Source organism: Seriola lalandi, unplaced genomic scaffold, assembly GCF_002814215.2.
Source record: "Seriola lalandi dorsalis isolate HSWRI2012SDOR001 ecotype SW California unplaced genomic scaffold, Sedor1 jcf7180002054901, whole genome shotgun sequence".
Classification (NCBI taxonomy): domain Eukaryota; kingdom Metazoa; phylum Chordata; class Actinopteri; order Carangiformes; family Carangidae; genus Seriola; species Seriola lalandi.
Window position 1 is genome coordinate 3,277,524 of NW_019525453.1, and position 20,460 is coordinate 3,297,983.

General features: G+C 40.7%; 2 protein-coding genes across 2 annotated transcripts in view; one reads left to right on the forward strand and one right to left on the reverse strand.

The window, feature by feature from the left end:
- The window catches only part of atad2b (ATPase family AAA domain containing 2B), a 70,839-nt gene extending 58,343 nt beyond the window's left edge, over positions 1 to 12,496 (reverse strand). The window contains exons 1-19 of the mRNA XM_023430118.2: positions 12,268 to 12,496; positions 10,401 to 10,567; positions 9,976 to 10,007; positions 9,712 to 9,859; positions 8,863 to 8,962; positions 8,633 to 8,762; positions 8,291 to 8,440; positions 8,060 to 8,135; positions 7,769 to 7,870; positions 7,458 to 7,569; positions 7,169 to 7,284; positions 6,756 to 6,930; positions 6,433 to 6,521; positions 5,086 to 5,245; positions 3,566 to 3,656; positions 3,071 to 3,382; positions 2,284 to 2,434; positions 826 to 1,012; positions 507 to 692 (exon numbers count right to left, since the gene is read on the reverse strand). Of these exons, the coding sequence (XP_023285886.1) occupies positions 507 to 692; positions 826 to 1,012; positions 2,284 to 2,434; positions 3,071 to 3,382; positions 3,566 to 3,656; positions 5,086 to 5,245; positions 6,433 to 6,521; positions 6,756 to 6,930; positions 7,169 to 7,284; positions 7,458 to 7,569; positions 7,769 to 7,870; positions 8,060 to 8,135; positions 8,291 to 8,440; positions 8,633 to 8,762; positions 8,863 to 8,962; positions 9,712 to 9,859; positions 9,976 to 10,007; positions 10,401 to 10,567; positions 12,268 to 12,366 (2,583 nt within the window). The 5' untranslated portion in view covers positions 12,367 to 12,496. The remainder of the gene's footprint in view (positions 1 to 506; positions 693 to 825; positions 1,013 to 2,283; positions 2,435 to 3,070; positions 3,383 to 3,565; positions 3,657 to 5,085; positions 5,246 to 6,432; positions 6,522 to 6,755; positions 6,931 to 7,168; positions 7,285 to 7,457; positions 7,570 to 7,768; positions 7,871 to 8,059; positions 8,136 to 8,290; positions 8,441 to 8,632; positions 8,763 to 8,862; positions 8,963 to 9,711; positions 9,860 to 9,975; positions 10,008 to 10,400; positions 10,568 to 12,267) is intronic.
- A 2,080-nt stretch (positions 12,497 to 14,576) lies between these two features.
- Positions 14,577 to 20,037, forward strand: ubxn2a (UBX domain protein 2A). Its single transcript, XM_023430332.1, has 7 exons — positions 14,577 to 14,676; positions 15,080 to 15,142; positions 15,367 to 15,478; positions 15,879 to 15,988; positions 17,678 to 17,815; positions 18,256 to 18,417; positions 19,067 to 20,037. Exons 2-7 carry the CDS (start codon positions 15,099 to 15,101, stop codon positions 19,248 to 19,250), a joined length of 750 nt encoding a protein of 249 aa, XP_023286100.1. The 5' UTR covers positions 14,577 to 14,676; positions 15,080 to 15,098; the 3' UTR covers positions 19,251 to 20,037.
- The last annotated feature ends 423 nt before the right edge of the window (positions 20,038 to 20,460 follow it).

Sequence of the window (20,460 nt, forward strand, 5' to 3'; positions counted from 1 at the left end):
TGGGCTATCAACCCTCTGACCTAATTAAAGCTTTTCTGTTGCCTGTCTTCTTCCCCTCCAATTTTCTCTATTTCCCCTTTCACTATGGCAATCCCTCCCTTAAAGCCTAACCCACCGCAGGTGGTCTGATTCTGCTTTGGCTTTCCCAAAGAGAATAATAAATCCAAGAAGAAGGATGAAGGAGCAGGGGTGGGGATACCCAGGGAGAAAAGTGGGCAGTGGGATAAATGACAAGAAAACAGAGATGGAGCCAAAGTAGATAAAAACTCTGTGGGAGGAGATGACCTTGACTGTGACAACCTGTGTGAGTAGCACCCCTGAGAGAAAAAGAAACATTTGAATCATTCTTTAGCCTCCACTATCATATAAAAAGACGTCATCTCCCTTCTCCCTAATAGAAGCAATTGCACAAACAGCAATATGAAACATAAGGCAGGTCTCCAGGTAAATCTGAAAATGTCAGCTGGAGTGTGTGTGTGTGTGTGTGTGTGTGTGTGTGTTTCTACCTCTTCTGACAGCTGTGAGTAGTGAGTCTCAGCAGTGGCAAGGATAAGGACAGGGCTGAAAGAGGGCACATCCTGCAGCAGGGTGAGGAAGGTGCTCTTCACAGTGTCACCCACTGTCTCCCACCACTCTGAGATATGCGGCATGAACACCACGCTGGGCATGCTCCGGCAGGCCTCACGGAAAACCTATAATCATGGATAAGTCAAGCACACATTGCTGCTTAAATCTGAAGGAATAAAAAAGAAAAACATTATACTATAAGTCACTATAAAGCAGAAAGCATCAGAGTGTGTGTGTGTGTGTGTGTGTGTGTGTTACCTGAGCACAGGACTCCTCTGGCGTCTTAGCGCTGACGGAGTAGAGAGTGGGCAAATCCAGGCGGTGCACTGGCAGCTTGTCCAGGTGGTGCAGCAAAGCAGGGGCCAAGTGGGAGCTCTGTCCTGAGCCCGTGGGCCCAGCCAACAGCAGACGAGGCCGGTATGCTGTGGGCTGTTGGAGGGCAGAGCTAGAAGCAGATGGGAGTTCATAGTTAGCATAGTATTTATCACCTCATGATTACTGACCAGCAGTCATACTGTCATTCAGACAAGCAGTGTCACAGTAGAAGCCCTATTGGTTTCATTTCAGTTTTGAGCATTTGCTGCTGTACACTACCATTTATACACTTGATACTACTTCAAAAAGTGCTTTATTATAAAACTTTTTATGTAAAAACAGTGATAAGTCTTCACTATGAAAACACCTTCGTAAATGTTATATACAAGTAAAATACCTGTAAAAATAGATCTCTCTGCACACCATTTTCTGTCAAGGACAAAACTGACTACATTATATCTCTGACCAAGCGAGCTAAACAAAAGCAATCAGAACACAATAAATGCTTACTTAACCTCCTTTGAACAACAATGGACTCCTAACAACTGGAGTAAAAGGAACCTTGTGCCCAAGTGATGCGATTTAACAGCTACAAAAAGAAAGAATGAGCCCCACATCAAGTTAGGTAGTTAAAGGAAGTATAGCAGAAGCTCGTTAAGAGTCTGGGCCAACCTCAAACTTCCACCATGTTATGTAAGGCTCTGCTTACACTAGCTTTTGACGGTCTGAATCTGTACACAATCCCACTAATCCTACTGTGCGTTTTGCAAGTATTAGACAAGCGAGAAGTAATTGAGTCTCCGGCCTCATCTCACTCTTTCTCCTATCTGTTATCCTTAACTCCACCTACAGTACACCTATATTGGAACTCTCAGGTGTTTGATAACAAGATTTGACCATTAGGCCAGTTAACATTGGCTTTCGAAGAACTGGTGAAGACAGAGAGCTGATAGCAATTAGGTGCTGTTTTGATGCCATTTGTTGACTAGTCAATAAAGCCTTCCTGCATTTATAAGTACATGCCTTGAGAAGTTATTCTTTCATATAATCACACACAGCACTATAGTGAGAAAATCTATATGAGTCCCTAATAAGATGACAACTGTGAAAACCACTAATACTCTGGCTTGTACAATCAAAAAGGCATTCTGTGGAAATGCAAATCGACATATGGCGTGTGCTTTGGATGTTGTCTTTAAAATTCCTCAGTCTATACCTCACAGAGAAACTAAATGTATCTACAGTATATTCACTCAACCATAAATGAATTGAAAACAAATGTTTTGTTTGTCTTTTTCACTGTGTTTGTCTATGCACTTCAAAATACATTTTCTTTCTTAAACACAGCAACTTTATCACCAGGTGCAAATGAAAACCATCTTTTTTTTTCTGTCGACTCACGAGGAGAAATGTAGAAAGGGTCTGTGCACAGCAGAAGAAGATAGCTGACTCTTTGGGGATGCAGCAGGCTCGACTTCATAGATGGAAGAACAGCCTTCCTCATTGTCATCGTCGCTGTACAAGTCCTCTTCGAGCAGTTGATTGTCACCGCCTAGCACAGAGGGGAACAGTGCTTATACAGATATGCTCATGCAGAAACTCACTGGAATTACTGTGCAACAATGGTGGTAAATGCATTTAAAAGTTTGTTTCTACAAAGTTAAATCATCAAGGCAACACTATCACTGACATCAATGTGGCCATTTCACCAAAAAAGTGAGAATAAAAAAAGAGAGCTAGCTTATTAGCGAGATGTAATACAGTTTAAAGTGATACAGCACCCTGGGAAATTCATGTCATTATTGGGTGCAGGAAGTACAAGTCTGGGATTGTGCTGCATTGTAGCTAATCTGCTGTAAACACTCTTTTGTTGACTGGAGTGGGAGCTGGTATTGAAGTGCTCGCAGAATGACTGGTTATCCAATCTCTGCATACTCAGGGGGGATGTTTCACCACAGATTGTATGTTCAGTGTGTGAGGGTGATACAAAGCATTTTGTAGTATTTGATAGTCTCTTTCTCCCCAACTTATTACAAAAATGCCAACAGGGAAAGCACACTAACAAGTGAGACAGGTGGCAAGGGAGAAGAGAGCAAGAGTCAAGGTGGGAGAAGCAGTAGCCAGCAACAGGAAAGTAAAAACAAATGATACAGCCAAAACCATGGGCCCCTGGGTCCCAGATCCCTACCGTGTGTGTTGTCCCTATCAGTGCACTGAGCATGGGGGAAGACTCGGAGCAGAGCTTTCAGCACCAAGGAGAAAGAGCTGGCCAGCAGGGGCCTGAGGGTGGGAGACAGGGCTCGGCCTGGAGGAGCCAGGGCCCTCTGGGAGGCTGGGACGATTGTCCTCATGGCCTTGCTGAAGTCGCCAGGCCCCAGGACGATGGATGTGACATCCAGCTTCAGTTTGACACTGCTGCCATAGATTTGGGGGTAGCGGCGACGCAGTGCCACCAAGGTTGCCTCTGTGCAAAGTGCTTTGATGTCAGCACCACAGTAGCCTGGGCGCAAACAAAACACAAAGGTTAGTTAATAATTAATTTCTTTAAATTACAGCTTTATAGAAAGGTTGTTTCCAAATGGCACAGAGAACATGAATGTCAACCAGTTAACCAGCGGTAATTTAACATAACACTTATACAGCAAAGCTGGCATACAGCATTATGCACAGATGTCACCCTTACCGACACATTTTTCTGCAAGTTCATCTACAAATGGCTCAGCCAATTTGGGATTCCAGTCCCGCGTGTGAATCTCCAAGATGTGCTTTCTGGCCTGAAAAAGGATTTGGGGTGGACAACGGCAAAGAGCCACAAGACAAAACAGAAAAAGCAGAGTCAATACACGAGGGAACACAAGACACGAGTCCTACATAGCGTTATAGTCAAAAAACAAAGTAACAGTATTGACTGCCACAGTAGCTGCAACAGCTAACAAACAATGTAAAAGAATTTAGAATTTATATGTCATTAAAATAGTATGTTGCATAAGACGAGATAAAAGAAACAAACAAAGTATGTCAATGATACCTGGGGAAATCACACCATAAATATCGCAATTAAAGACATGACTCACTGAGTGCAGCCTTTATTCTATCTAGAACTGATAACACCAAGAAAAAGATCAAAACTGGCTCCAGTGCATGAGTGAGCTCAACTGAAGGGCTCGCTAACACTTCAGCACAATGCACCCTTCAATTCATTGCAACGTCTCCACACGACTGTGCTTTGATGAGCAGGCATTAAGAACAAAGTGGTCTTTGTCGTGAATGAAGGGCAACAGTTTTCATCATCTTTCATCACATATTTCTTTCTATTCAAATGACACAACTGGGCCAGATTTCATATAGGGTTCTAACTTGGGCAATACTAGGAGGGAGCCCAACTTGAATGAGTAGAGAGGCTTGCTATTTGCACAAGAACAAGGTTTTTAATCACTCAGAGCTCACTACTGACGAGTTTAGCCGGCAATGGCCTGCAGATTAGGCTTTGATTACCAATCATCCAACTGTGTGGACAAACGATGTAAGGCGACCCATTAGACAGGCTCAATAGGAAGGAGTCACCTACGCTGAGATGTTTATTTGGCTCACTGTCACACTGACACGTGTAATATTGTTTTGTAAGTAGTAGCAAAAAAAAAGAGGTTTCCCCAAGTGCAAGATTAAAGCAATCAGATCTGCATATTAATAAATCTAGTGAAATTGATTTTTAATTTTCCAGAAACCTAATGAGCATCTGCTTTACCACTTGCTTGTTGGATCAAAACATCCAACAGAATGAAAAACAGTAGATGAGACTTAATAGCCAGAGGGCTACATGCACTAATTTTGTCACAGGACTGATGTAAGTAAAGCACTAATTAATTCAGCATTATATTGTGTCTCCACCTGGGTGTGCATGTAGGTACAGCCTTGTGTGCAATGTGAGTGATCCTTACATAGAATATTGAATGCTGTTGCCTTGTGGTTGCATGAAGAGATACAGAGAGGGCAACAACATTTAAGGTAGAAATGCCACTGTATATGTTGGGCTGTGTCCTATATGCAATCTTTTAGGTATACTAATCAAATGTTAATGTTCCTACAATGAAAAACACATCTAAAAAAATTCCAATTGCAGTGAAAACAAGACTTGATGTCATGATTGAATTGTGTCCATGTACACACGTCCACTGTACACAATGATCTTTCACTCAATCTCACCTTCTTGTCAGGCAGGTTGAACAGAAACTCCCGGTCAAAGCGTCCAGGCCTCCTGAGTGCTGGGTCGATAGAGTCAAGTCTGTTTGTAGCACCAATGACCACTATCTCCCCACGACTGTCCAAGCCGTCCATCAAGGCCAAAAGAGTAGACACGATAGAACTGGACAGAGGGAAGATGTTGATGGGGCAGAGCGTAATACATTTAGTTTTACATTTTTTAAAATAGCAAAATAACACCAAACAAAAAATGCCTGACTTTACTGCAAGACAAAGTCTCATTTACTGTGCATACAATGTTGCAAAGCCATACTATATTACAGTTACACACATAAATATACATGCAAACATTCAGAGGCCTAATACTTTGAGACTGAAACAATATTGACAAGACTCTTGAGTCAGTACCAACCAAATAAACAAGCTCTTACTTATTATTTCTGCAAATACCTGGTCTATCGAACAGGCATAATGAACAAAACAGTGTGAGGCAAAAATATCAACTGTTCTGTTTCTCTGTTGACTAGAGCATCATGCATGTATTTACCCAGCATGGCAGAAAGAGGAGAGCAGCTGTAAACTCAAGCATACACACATTCATGATTTAAATAAACTGTGGTCCAGAATTGTTTTGTTACATTTCACTAATATTTAATTTTTTAGATGGCAACTGTTTTCTCAAGGATCAACTGCCAGCAGTGTTTGCATAATCGGAAGCTTCCTCACCTACAGCTCACGCTGAAATGGTCTAAATCTGAAGTGAAATAGTTATGTCACAAATATGTCAGTTATGTGAACCACTCAAATGCAGATCCAGCCAACTTCTTTCAAAAATCAAAGCTGGAGTGCCAGCACATTTGGACCTGCAGTTCCAGCAAACCTGTGCCACCTTTTGGCGAGGAAAGTAACAGCAGCAGCAGCTTAAACCTGCACACAGGCCAGCATGCAAATGTGTGCAAAAGTAAAAGCAGCCACAATTTCAACACTTTCACTACTACATGTCATCAGCTGTGTGGTTTTTTTTGTTGCTTTGTGTGCATTTAAAAAGAAAAAGGAAAGGACAAATGCATGAGTTAGTTAGAGTTTGGTTAGAGTTTCTGAGTGATTTACAAACCAATTCCATGAGATGCTTTGACAATTCTTTCATTTCTACTTTGATGATTATGGACATATAACACAGAACAACTACTATTTAGATTGGTCACTGCAGGACTTATTAGTAAGTGTAATTGATAAGTGTAGATTACACTGGCCAATGTTGGAGATAACAGTATGTTTTAAGCATGAACAAGCGTACAGAACAGTTGTATATTCTTGTATGATATGAGGGTTAAACCACATTAGTCTCACCTGTGTATCTGGTCTTGCCTGCTGGAGCGAACAGGAGCCAAACCATCAATCTCATCAAAGAAAATAATGGATGGCCTCATCAGGTACGCCTGATCAAAAGAAGAAGAAGTCAATTTTCTCAAAAAAGTGAGAAACAATATGACAATATTAACTTACAATAGGCAGCAAAAGAAATATTCGAAGTGAAAATACTATACCAGCAGCAAAATTACCAGTTTTCTATTTATACTGTGAAGTCAGTTCAGGTCAAGTGACTGAATCCATGGTTGCAAGGATTTAAAAATTGCCTTTGATCTCACGGGAGCGATGTTTAAGTGACCTACCTGGTCAAAGAGCAGGCGTAGCTGACGTTCTGATTCACCGACCCATTTGCTGAGGCAGTCGGCTCCTTTCCTCATGAAGAAGGAAACCTTCCTGTCTCCCTGGCTACACTCGTTGGCAAGTGCCCGTGCAACCAGGGTCTTTCCTGTTCCTGGTGGGCCGTAAAACAAACATCCTCTAAAAAGGGAAGGAGAGGAAATGGAAACCGTGTTTATTTGATCTTAAAGAACACCACTTATTACACATATACCGTACATATCTCCATTTTCTTGTATGTATGTACCAAGACAAAGATAAAAAATAATGTCATCATGAAAATGGACAACATGTCTGTGGTATAATCTTAACATAGTCTGCTTTGCCATCAAACCTGTCAGGAAATACAACAGAATCCAATCGTGTTAGTTTTACTCACCTGGGAGGCTGAATCTTAAACTTCTCAAAGATCTCAGGGTAAAGCAGAGGGAACACTACCATCTCTTTTAGTGACTGAATGTGATTACTGAGGCCACCCACACTGTCAAATTTCACCTGAGAAGAAAAAACACAATTCCCACATCAACTATGAACACTGAAACTCTTAATAAGTTCATAGGTCAATAGGTTTCTCTGTTTGGCTACATGACTTATTATAATTTCCAAGTTTTAAGTCTACAGCTGTGCTTCTCTACAGCTTTTTGGCATTCATTAGCATTTCCACTCACAGAGCTATCAAGGTTCATGGGATCCACATCAGCCAAGCTGGCACCCACTTTCACCCGATCACGCAGCACCCCACTAGCCAGGTCTTCTGCAGTTAAGTTCATGGGCAGACATCTGTGACACGAATAAGAATGATATAAATGATTACATTCAAGGAGCACAAATACATTATGGCAACCCCTGTACCAACATTATCACTCCTACAGCTCCTTTTAAAAAACTGTAATGGAGCAGTGTTTCAATCAAAGCAAAAGTCAGACAGATGAAGATGAAAAGAACTTAAAAGCAGAAGAAAGGAAGCAGAAGCCATCACCTGTTTCTAGCCCGGGTCATGCTCTTGCTTTTTCTCCGCTCGAACCGCTCTTCATCAGAAGAAGAGGTGGTGTCGCTGCTGTGAATGGCATGTTTCTTCACTCTGGAGAAGTGTGGCAATCTAGATTCAGTATCACACAACTACACTGTCACAGTCCTTAATGTAGAAAAAACCTTTTTGTAACCATAGCTCTGAATTCATTAGTCATGGTAGTGTAAAAGCTGCTTAAAAGTCACTCACATTCAGCTGCAGATTTGACAGGGACTTTTCACAAATTACATTGCTACCAACCTTATATGGCTTCTTCTTGCTGGGGATCTGTGGGTGTCAAAAAGTGAGGGGTTGCTCTGTTTTCTGTTCACAGGCTCTGAGAAAGCAAACACAAAGCAACTGGTTGTCACAGATCAAGGATGAAGCATTATTAAATTAAGTGGAAATGATCACATAAATGGACAATATACCTATTAAAGCAGATCAAAATTTATATACAAAGCTTTGATTAGGAAAAAAAACAATAATTACCAATAGGTGGTGCCTCATATCTCTGCACCGTCTTACGCTGCCTCAGGTTGTATGGTCTGTCATTTTCCTCTCCTGCCTCTTCCACTTCATCTCCTTCATCGTCTTCATCGTCATCCTCTGCATCCTCCTCCTCTTCCTCACCATGAGATTCTGAAAGTCATAAAAAAGGTGGCTTTCAAACTTCAAATAAAATTACTACCAAGTGTAACCTTTTAAAAAGATTCACCCAGTACACTAAGCCATCAACTCTTTTTGTTACTGAGAAAGAGGCTCTTCATAAAGTTTTCATCATCTCAGCCTCACTCCACTGATTCATGAGTAGAACATTAGTAGGAAACTGACCTTCCGTGCCTTCCTCCTCTTCCTCCTCCTGCTCCGTTTTGCTCATGACTTTGTGGTGTGTAGGCATGCTGAAAGTGCTCCTGCGCATGGATTTCCTGCGCTTCACCCGCGAATACATGTCCATGTTTTCCTGAAAGAACAGAGCCTTAATGCTATCACTTGTATTCACAGTAGATCATCATGCAGGTAAACTGGCTGTGCTTTGCATGTTACAGCATGGCCGCACTCACCTCTTCAGTGTCTCCAGTCCACATGCGAAGTCGCTCCACCTCACGGTTCTGCCTTATGCTGCTGATGTTGTCCATCTCCTGAAGGACAGCCTCAGCAGTGCTGCAGACAGACAGGGGCACGTACAGGTGCACGTACACGCGCGCGCATGCGCACGCACGCACGCACGCACGCACACACACACACACACACACACACACACACACACACACACACAATTTGACAAACTGAAGGAACCGTTACAGAAGCACAACATGGGCAAACAATGGGCATTCATCTGGGAGAAGCATATGATCTGCAGTGCACGTTTGAACGGTAGTGCTATTGTTGTGTTGCCTCTTTACTTCAGCACATAACATGTTAAAAGAAACTGAAAAACTATGAAAGTAAAGTACTGACTTCCATCTGTAATTTCCATATTTTGTGAAAAGGAGGGCAACATTTGCAACTTCACTCTTGCACTGTTCAAAAACTGTATGAAATAGAGCAAAGACACCTACACTGCTCGACCAATATGGATGAAAATTTCATGACACCCTTAAAACAAAGTCAACTTTATAAACTCAGTCATGTTTCATTTTCACATCCAATGTGCCTGAAACAGTGCGAAAACATTAGAAACATCCAATATATGTGTGTTTATACACATACATGCTCTCTGAAGGAGGAAGAAGAAATGATATTTATAGGTTGATGCTCCCTGGATTTCTCATACTTTTCTCAAGTAGGAGACTACTTCCATATGCTCCAAGGTTAACCTTTAATCAATTCAGTTATGCACATCCTCTTTCTCTTCCTATGTTAAAAGCAGCACTGCAAAGAAATGTGTCAGTAGTGAGGGTGCTAGCTACCTGTTGACCAGCTGGTCAAACAGCAGGCTCTGATTGAGGTGTTCAAATTGGCTCTTCTTCACCCGGCAGCTCCTCTTCAGCTCCACATGACCATTCATGTGAGAGTGGTCTCCACCTCCACTATCCTCATTCCGGTGACTCATATGGGCTGCAGCATTAACAAAAGTTAAATTAGGGGTCAGTCTTTTAATTGTTTGTTTCCCAGATGCATATGTTCAATGTATGGTTTAAAAAAGTGAAACAAATTGGAAAGAATTGCATTACCGTGCCCGTTTTGCATTATGCGAGAAGACAGCCTAGAAAAGAAAATAACAGAGTGAAAATATGTATGGACATCTGCACAGAAGTCTGCAATTAATCACACAAAATACTGTGGGAGAGCTCATGTTCAAGTTTGTCTGTTCCACTGATTACAATATATGACATGAGGAGAATGAATTAAATCTGACTCAACAGCAACAGCCAGTGACAACAAACAGCTGTCTAGACTAACTCCAGCTTATTTCAACTTTTACTTTACATAGACAAATAAGCTAATAAACTTAATGTCTCCATTACAATTTTGTATTAAAACAAAAATCTTATTTCTGCCAAAGACATTGTATCATTGTGCTGCACAATATTATGCACAGCTTTCGAACAGCATTTAAAGATACTTATGATCAGTGAAACAAAAGGAAGCAGCTGACCTGGTGCGGTAGGTGGGAATGTCCCAGCTGACCCTCTGGCCCTTCGTTTGAGGAGATGGGGAGGTATCACTGGAGCTGGGCTCAGAGGCGGTCTGCCGCCGTGTCCGCTTGGAAGGGGGAGCTAACCTGGGGCTGCTGGGACTGCTCACATCACTACTGGGCTCCTTCTGGTAAACAAAAACCACACCAACATTTCAGAGAGTAACAAAGCAAGAATGACAAACAATCAGAGCAAGCAAGCAACAGAAAAAAAGGATGTCAAATACCATAACAGCCTTTTTGCAATTACTTGCATGAAGAATTCATGCTGTCAGTCAGTGTATAAAACCAACCTATTAAGCAAATAACGAGCAAGTCTGACCAAACTGCTCAAGTACAAATAAAATGTAAAGTCTTATAATGAGACAAGACACCTTGTACCCAACTCATCAATGTATTCTCTGATTCACAATACAACACCAACCAGACATATGCCCTTGATGCTAATGCCCTTCACAGCTTAACTTCCCTGCTGATATGAGAGTGTAACTCACTGTTGTCATAGGCAACTGTCTGCAATGCCTGCAGAGGGGTTTGTCTGACTGGATAGGCAGATGCATACAGACTAAAAAGTGCAAGATGTACTGCCAGATAAGGACTGAAAAGAAGTGACCAGACAGTTGTACCTCGAAGTCAATCTTCATATAAATAAAAAAAAAAAAAAGTCACAACAATGGTCAGTTTTAGCAACAAGTTTCTGACAACATAGTCTTCCACACAGCGACGTCTTAAGAGACATTAGTGCACAAAAACAATGACAATACTTGGAAATAACTTGTGAAAGTGTAAGGTTTATCAGTCTAAAGCCTTTCAATTACAACTCGCAATTTTATGTGTCGTCAGTTAGCCTAGCTTGCAATCCACAGGACTGGATATAAGCCAGGAATGAGTCGAATTTCTTGAACCACAATTTAACAAAGTATAATCCCTCGCCAAATAGCCCATTAAAACTCAAGAATGTGCTAATGACTCTATAAATTATCAGATCGCTGTTCGTCTATGTTAAGTGCTATAATAATCGTAAATAGTGCGGAAACACAGACCCCTTTGCCTTGCATAATCTCAGTGTTTACATTTTGAGACAAAGACTGTCAGACAGCTTGTAGGTCAGGCGATCAGAGCAAAAACTAAAGCTATTAAATGAGTGTACATTACCGTATAGTAGTAAAATATCATACGGTTTAATGTTACATCGCCACTTTTAGAACACTTATAGTAAAACAGGCTGTAGGGGTCTTTGGGGCATTTACAACAGAAAGTTCACCAAGTTCAGACTTGCTAAATACGGGACTTGAGCCAGCCAACTGTTGTGAACCTGGGACTCCCTTCCCCCACTGTAAGCTAGCAGTCGGGCTAGCTGTAACCTACAAACGTTAGCTCAACTATTGCTTTATCGCTTCACATTTGAGAAAATAAATACCCCGATACTTCCAGGATGGTGACATGATGTACTGCTAATAGCCTCATGTGAAAATCCCAGCTGTCTTTATTTACGAGGCTAATTTGTGGAGACAATGGTGAAACAAGTCAGCCGGGTAAAATTGCCAAACACAAAGGGAACTCAACTTGGGGCTAGCCAGGAGTTAACATCGCTAGCTTGTAATTTGACAGCTTCACAAAACGTTCAGTGCGAGTGACACGCGTATGAACCGCTGCATTCAATTATTTTATTATGTATCTGCATGACTGAACAGGTGTCAAGTTCTGTACTGTTCGTACTTGTCTGTGAATAATGCATTATGTGGAGCACCTTGAGGCCACGGCTACAGCTACCTAGCCAACTAGCAGAGCCAGCTAGCTCACCGGCAAAGAAAAGAAACCGGCTTACATGTTCCTCAGAGTTTCGCTCGTTTCTCGACGACGACCTAGTCCTGGAGGAGATGAAGGGACCGCTCCCTGGCCGTGAGCTTTTCCTTGTGTTCACCATGTTTGTTTTTTCTTTTGTCTGCCCTTACTGAATCTCTCTAACCGGCTCCAAACACTGCCTCAGTGAGCGCAGCATCGAGGCGCCATTTCTCTCTCTCTCTCTCTCTCTGTCTAGCTCTCTCTCCCCTCCTCTCTCTCTCGCAAGTGGATGTGGGTCTGTTTGGCAGGTGCATTAATTTTTGCTGACTGGACTACTACCACAAAGAACTAGTACCCTACTTACGATATGTATACTACACAAATTTCACAAAGACCATAATTGTCAATACGAATAATTATGTTATGTTATTATGGGTTATAATTTGCAATTCACAATTGGAATGTTTACAGTGACCACTGGGGACACTGAAGTTAGTAAAGTTAAATAAAGTCACCTCACTAAGTTCTACTGAAGCACATTTAAGTCCCCAAAGCAATAATAAAGGATAAAAATAAGAAAAACTGCAGTTTTTGTTCACTTCAATACACAGTGTACCCTTCATGGGAATACCATGTACAACTTTTACGTTTTTTAAAATTATGAGAGTGGATAGGAATAGAAACGTTAAGTTATGGGGCCCTGGTTAGCTGGCAGAAAACACATGGGAGTGGACAGCATGTCATTTATTGGAAAAGGTTCACCCCTTTACAATGTGTTTTGGCCATTACATGGTTCAATTCACTATAGGCATATTTAATATTGATGACTATCCAACCTTCTTCTTCTGTACTGTAACCTTTAAGCATGTAGTCTAAGTTATTAATAATAATCGTTCTCCACCCTTGCTGCTGTCATTATTGCTCTTCACGTTGTGCACTGTGCCATTTGGGTCCCACATCTGAGTAAAATAAGATAATATTTGAAACATCAGGCAGAATTAACTTTGTCATGTTAAACCTACAGACACCCAGTGTTTTTGTTATTTTGTCTCTACTGCAGCTGTGGCAATAACAGATCAAATTCTGAAATCTTTTTTTTTTTTTTTTTTTTTTTATCATTTCCTGTAAATTGAAAGTGACTCTAAACAAACACTTAGTTTTCCAAGTGACTTCCAGTGTTCCAGTGATCCTCTCCAGATTCACTTTGGAATCTAATGACTTCAGTTTTGGGATCACTACTGAAACCCAAACCTTGGTGTTTGCGTGTGTTGCCTGTTCTATTTATGGCTTGACTGAAGATGCAACTGTGTTAGCAATCTGTTTCATGTTTTTGGTTCAAGCTATGTTTTTCTTTTTCTTTAAAAGCATTGACAAAACTATTTTTATTCTCATGGAAACTTTACAATATGTTCACATATATGGAGGTGTCGAAAGCATCTGTGATCCAAATGTGAGAAAAACTGAACAACAGAAAAAGCTAAACACAAGACTATAGTATTATTCTCTTACTATTTAAATACTAATTGATGCAAGTATTACTTCATTGATGCATAGTGTATATTCATTCATTTGTGGCTAGGTTATCTGCACCAAGTGGCCAATAGGAGGCATGGCAATGTCTAGATAGTCTGCAACATTCCTCACTGGAACCCTTAACCACTTGAAAACATGTCTTTGTAAAACATTAAAGATAACCTTGATGTTAACATTGTGTGACACGGTGCTCTGTCTTCACCATTCAGCCTGTTCTTGTGTGACATATCTCAAAAGTCTAAAATTACATAGAATGTGAAAGAGTAAAAAACATGCTTGTTTGTTTGTTAATACAGAGAATTAAATCTTATGAAAACATTCTATCTAGACATGGTCTTTATGATCTCACTACACCACAGATGCACCATATGTTTCAAGAAGAAGATTACAGGAAATGTATATTTTACTGCAATGCAATTTTCTGTCAAGCACCGCATAGTGAAGACAATGTTTATCATACATGCCAAATTACTGTCATTACATCCCTCACAATATGATGGATGGATGTGAAAGCAGTGGTAGGCTATTGCTATTGTAATGAAAGGCTGATAACCAGGACAGACAGACAGACAGACAGACAGACAGACAGACAGACAGACAGACAGACAGACAGACAGACAGATAGATAGATAGATAGATAGATAGATAGATAGATAGATAGATAGATAGATAGATAGATAGATAGATATTGGATTATAACTTCTGTGTGTATCAGTGGAGTTTCACATGCTATTTAATACTGTGTCATCTTCAATTTGAAGTGAGTGTGCTGACCTCAGCAGTATAAAATGACTACTACGACAACAAGACTCGACTTACGGCACTGTTGCGTCACATATATTGCTCAGCAGAAGATCCGCTGGCCGAAATTTATGGCTGCAGATGTGTAGCCTGGGATTAACCGACAAAACACAGACTGGTAAATCAGTATTTAAACTTAACCTTAATACGCGCATGCTAACGAGCATCTACTGTGTGTCTATGTGTATATAATCCATGTTATATTGTATATTAGTCCTGTGTCGTTGGCTCTTTCTGACGCCCACTTACATAATTAACGATAACGCCACAGGCTGCTTGGTTGTTTATCGATAGAGATTTTTAATAAATGACTTCATCCGTTTTGACAATTTTTAGCAGTTTTATCACCCTCACTATGTTCACGTGAATGAATTCACGTCATAACCCGCTGAGCTAATTATGGTTAAATGAAAATACATCAAGTACGCATTTAAAGCTCAATTGCCCCAACAAGCCCCATCATGACATTTGCTTTGCCCACTATCTTTTATGTTTATCATAAGGTGTTTTGTTTTCCTTAGATGGGAAATACGGAACGTCATGAAAGAGATTGACACTGTGGGGGGCGAGAAAGATGAAAATTGGTAAGTCACAGCAAATTCATTGCACATTATTTTTTCTAGTTTCTTTATATTTAAAGAAAACATCTTATTTAAAATATTCCTAAATCCTATAGTCCAGTGCCTATAAATCAATATTTCCTCTGACAAAAGCAAATCAGAGAGTAAACCAAATAAACCCTCTGTCTGTAGGCTAAACTCAATAAGGCATATAATGACTGAATTACACACTTGTCCATTTCTTAAAGGGTTGTCAGTGAAGAAAATGAAGAGGAGGCTCCAATGAGGCGTAGTTTCTCGGTGGAAGACCTCTTGGATGAGGTGGAGAAGATCTGTTACAATGCCTCAGGGACATCAAAGGTCAGAAACAAATTCACCCCACTAAAACCTCAGAGCCATATCTCTGCAAATGTCCAGAAAGGAAATCTTCATCATGTCCACAGAATGTATTTTGAAATTGATGACAGTTTTCTGTGTTTTGTGTAATGAACTTTGCATAAATATACTCATGAACTCGTCATCTAAGAATAAATGAATAATTAATTAAAATCCGCTGCCTCAGCTGATATATATACGTCAGATATATGAATATACCTACAAAATATATACAAATAAAACATTAGTGGTTTTCACAGAGCTTCAGGGAAAGGCGTTTAGGCTAAAAATTCAGGTGACATAGCAGGTTTATGTGCATACTAACTCACCCATATTGACGAATGCATGGCCACCACAGTTGTTATTTTTGTGGCCTTCACTCCAGGTGGAGATGGTGGTGAGGCTGTGGAAGGACGGTTTCACTGTAAACGATCAGGAGTTTCGCAGCTACTCCATACCAGAGAACCAAGACTTCCTGGATGCAATCAAGAGGGGGTGAGTTAAATTTGGCCTTGCTGGAATTTAAGTATATTAAAGTATATTAAGTATATTAAAGGTATAGTATATTAAAAGTCAGATTGGTTATGATTTTGCTATCTGAAGGCACAAAAGGACAGTAATATCTTGAGGTCTGATAGGGTTTCTGATTATTTCCAGTGACACAACAATTACCCCGCAAGTGCTAAAATGTTTTTGGCTTTTAATAACTCACCTTCTGGCCTGTACTTGAAAACTGCAAGTGCAATGTGCAAGTGACCAGAGTTAAAACACTTATTTCCTGGCTGATAATGACCCCTAGCTGTTTCTGTTGGCTTTGGGTTGTTTTGAGAAAATGTGACTTGTGTCTATCGCAAGCCACTGTAACCTGTACCACTGACTCACTGATCGTTAATAAAAAACCGAAAGTAAAAAAAAACAAAACAACCACCCATTAATGACAGTATACTACTGTCACATAGTTGATGTGCATATGATATTGGCTTAATGAATGTGAGTTAAACCTTGTTTTACCCATTCATATTAGGCTGCTGTCAAAGGTTAATAGAGTCTGCATTTGAGTTCCATAAACACCACTGTAAAGCCACAGAATAACAGAGAATTACATAAAGTAAATAGCAAATAAATCTGAGTTTGAGTCTTTTAGCTTGCAGTCTAAACCTCTGCTCAACTCAAGTACGGAACGGTCATAAAATCAGGTTGGATGATGTGTGTTGATCCATTCTGACTGACCACAGATATGGGTCACCATGTTTGAAAATGATATCTTTGACAAAAAATAGGATTTCTTTAGTTTAGCAGGGTTCCCACAGGTCCTTGACTTTAAAAAGTATCTTGAAGGTTTGTGAAAAAGAGAGAAAAAAAATCAAAGCCTTGAAAGTTTTTTGAAAGTAGACATAAATGGACATGTGTCAATGTTCAACTCTTGTTCCTACTTGGGCTTTTATGTGCACAAATAATCATAAGACCACATTACACTATAGATATGAAAATGAATTTTGTATTGTCTCTGTCACTCAGCTTACACAATATATTGTTATGCTGTGCTGGGCTAGAGAAGGTTAGAGGCCACATAGTCTGCATCACTGTAACACAGCACAGCTCATAAGTGTTCACACATTCAAGCCTCTCTGTCTTTTTACTTATCTTCTGTAAAGCTGCTAGCTCTAATTACTAAAATGCTAACACTGTTGTAACATTAAATAATCTTGAACCATGGCTCCCACTATGTTTGTTGGGTCCTTGAATTTGAGAGACTTCTAGTGGACCTTGAAATTCCTTGAAAAGTCCTTGCATTTGATGAATAAGAAGGTGTGGGGTCCCTTGGTGAGGTTTTGCTGGCAGATGACCAATTTTAAGATTTCGCTGAAGATCAAAATGGCGGTTCACTTTTTCTTTTAAGAAACACAAATGCGAACAAACCTTTAGCAGCTTCACATTACATGAAAATATGTATACTGTATCTATACAGTGTATAGTGTAATGTATGTAACTCATATGTAGCGAAACGTCGTTGTTTTGATTCATTGGTTCGACCTTGCAGTCAAACCCTATCAGTCCCCAAAGGGAAATTAGCACCAAAAACAGGCGACATAAGATAGATAAAGCATAAGGCTCATTAGAGCTCATTTGTCATATTGATTGATCTGACCAGACAAGGCTGATCTTATCTCTAATCTATCCCAGGGAGCTTCCGGCCGAGTGGGAGAGCAGAGCAGAAGAGGAGGAGCTGGAGATCAGCGTGGAGGATCTGACAGAGGAAAATTATGTTCCCAAGAAAAAGGCTTTTCACCCTTTCAGCGGCCGAGGATACCGGCTTGGCAGGTAAGAGATTGTCGCTGTGACAATAAGGTAATAATAAAGTTAAGGATAATTCTTTTTGAAAAGAATTATTTTGCATACAAACATGTAACTATTGCACCTGTTGAGTCATTATTAATATGAGTAGTGTCTGCCAAGTTCCGAGACACTATACTGTTTTGTACCACTAGGTGTCCCTATAGATCCAGGTATGAAAACACCCGCAAAAGAATCTGACCAAGCAGACAGTCACACTGATGAACTAAGAGCCTCAACATTTTCAAGCATCACTGCATAATACTAAATTGCTCAGAGAGTCCACATAAATGCTTTGTGTGAGATTTTCTCTGCCCACAAATAACTTTAATCAAAATTAAAAAACACAAAAACACAATGCATATATATCGTATATACTGAATTTCTAACTGATTGTTAATCTGTTATTTATTCCTGTCCATTCCCAGTGTTGCGCCCAGAGTAGTGGCCAGGTCACCGTCTGTGCATGAGGATGGAGAATCTCCTCCTATCCCCATGGTAACACTAGACCACGCCCTTCCTGTTACATCCCTGCAGATCTGGTTGGCTGACGGCAGGAGATTGGTACAGAGGTTTAACCTATCGCATCGGTGGGTATCACGATGTCAAGGCCAAAACGCATCTCTCCACATCTCAATCTGTGAGCCTGACAGCATCAGATAATATCTGCATAGTAAAGACACTCTCTCTGCTCATGCTCTGCTGTCTGTAAATCCCATAATCTCAAGCGTCGCAGGATAGAAGTAGTTCAAGGAATGACAAAAGATTTTTGTTTGTCCTAGCTTGGGAGGTGGTGGGGGGGTTTGTTTGAGGATTATGTAATGCTTTGTTCTAGTCAGCCTGAGTTTGAAGGCATGGTGCATGTTATATCCCCTGCCACAGTGCATGGGACTGCAGAAAACATAATCTGAGATGTGGCAATGGAGTGGATCTATAAAATCCCCAGAGAGAGATTGCGTAACTCTGATGCAGCATTTATATAACAGGGTTAGTAGCTAAAGGATAGAGAGGACTGAACCCCTCCAACCTTCATCTATCCTCAGTGTGTGAAGAGAAGGGCCGCCATAGGATCACTTGTGTATGCTGGGTCGTGATTAATAATAGATGATGATACTAGTATAGTGCTTTAGAGAGAGTATTTGGTCGGGAATGCTTTGCCACTGGAAAAGGAACAGACATGTTTAGTAGGGAATATTTCTGTCCGTCTATTTTTTATATATAATTCTATTTCTTTTCTAGTATCACTGATGTTCAAGATTTCGTGGCGCGCTGCCAGAGGAGCTGCCCACCTTTCATCCTGACGACATCACTTCCTTACCGCGAGCTCAACAACAAAGAATTAAGTCTGGAAGAGGCGGACTTGGCCAATGCTGTCATTGTCCAGAGACCCCTGAACACTCAGGCTCCGTTTGGGCACTCCTGACCTATAGGGCCCCGTAATTTACACAACACTCCCACTTTCTCCCTCACTGACATCTCACCATGCCCCTGATAGCAGTCTCAATGCCCCCTGTAACGTATGATCTTTATTTACTCTGCAGTTTGTGCTGCATTTGATGATTGTTATTTCCCTCTACAGTCTCTGTGTGGGATTATCTAATGGAGATATTGTCTGTTAGTTACAAAAGGTGCTGCTGAGGTGCTGTTGTCAATGCTTACTTTGTCTTCTCCCTCTGGAGGACAGTGTTTACCTGCCAGCAAATCTCCCCAAACCCCCACCTGCAGAAAAACTGTCAAAGCAAACCAGTTTTGTCGCCCGTGCAGATGGCCAACCATGTGTTTCCATCTGTCGGTATGCTACATGTAACCCTCCCTCCCTCCTTCCTTCCTTCACGATCGCACACAATGCCACCACCAGCACCGCCAACCAACTCTCTAAAGTCTTCCCAAACTCTGATCACCACTTTTCTGCACTATTTACAGTTAAACAAGCAGCTAATACTTCAATTTGAAGTTTACAGTTATATTTATTGAACATATGATATTTTCTTTGGACAGGATTATGAGAAAAAGAAAAGAGATGACAGCTTGTTATTTATGTTGGCCTGACTGTTTAGGTCTATTAGTTGTTATGTCATTTATTGTGAACACTTGACTTTGCTTTTGCAGGAAGATTTAATTCAGAATGTACACTGTATTCTTTCCTTTGACTGCACCATTTAAAGAAATATCACCTATCAAGGTACAATAAAAAACCTTCCTCATACTTCTGCATTTGTCTCTGATCTACTTTTTGATGTAAAACAGTCACGTGAAGTGGGGTATTTGTTTTTTAAAGCAAATCACCTTGAGAATTTAAATTCATATTAATACTGCCCAGGTGTTGTGTGTTAAGACTGCTGGTGTGGTGATTACGGCATCACACCAAGCAGCACCTTATTCCATGTTGTAATGCAACATCTGTGCTGTCATAATAGGAGGAATGATGTCTTCACACTGGTGTTTCCTAACCCAGTGAGTATGAAAGGCAATGGCTCAGATGGCGTGAAGTGTAACCACACCTGTTATTGTGTGTAATAGTGGCCAGGTGGTTTTAGAAATCAGTCGCTAAAAAGGAGTAAAACCATAGTAGTAAAACATACAATGCAGATGGGGTGAAACAAAGTTGAGTCCCTGCTGTGCCCCCCCCCCAC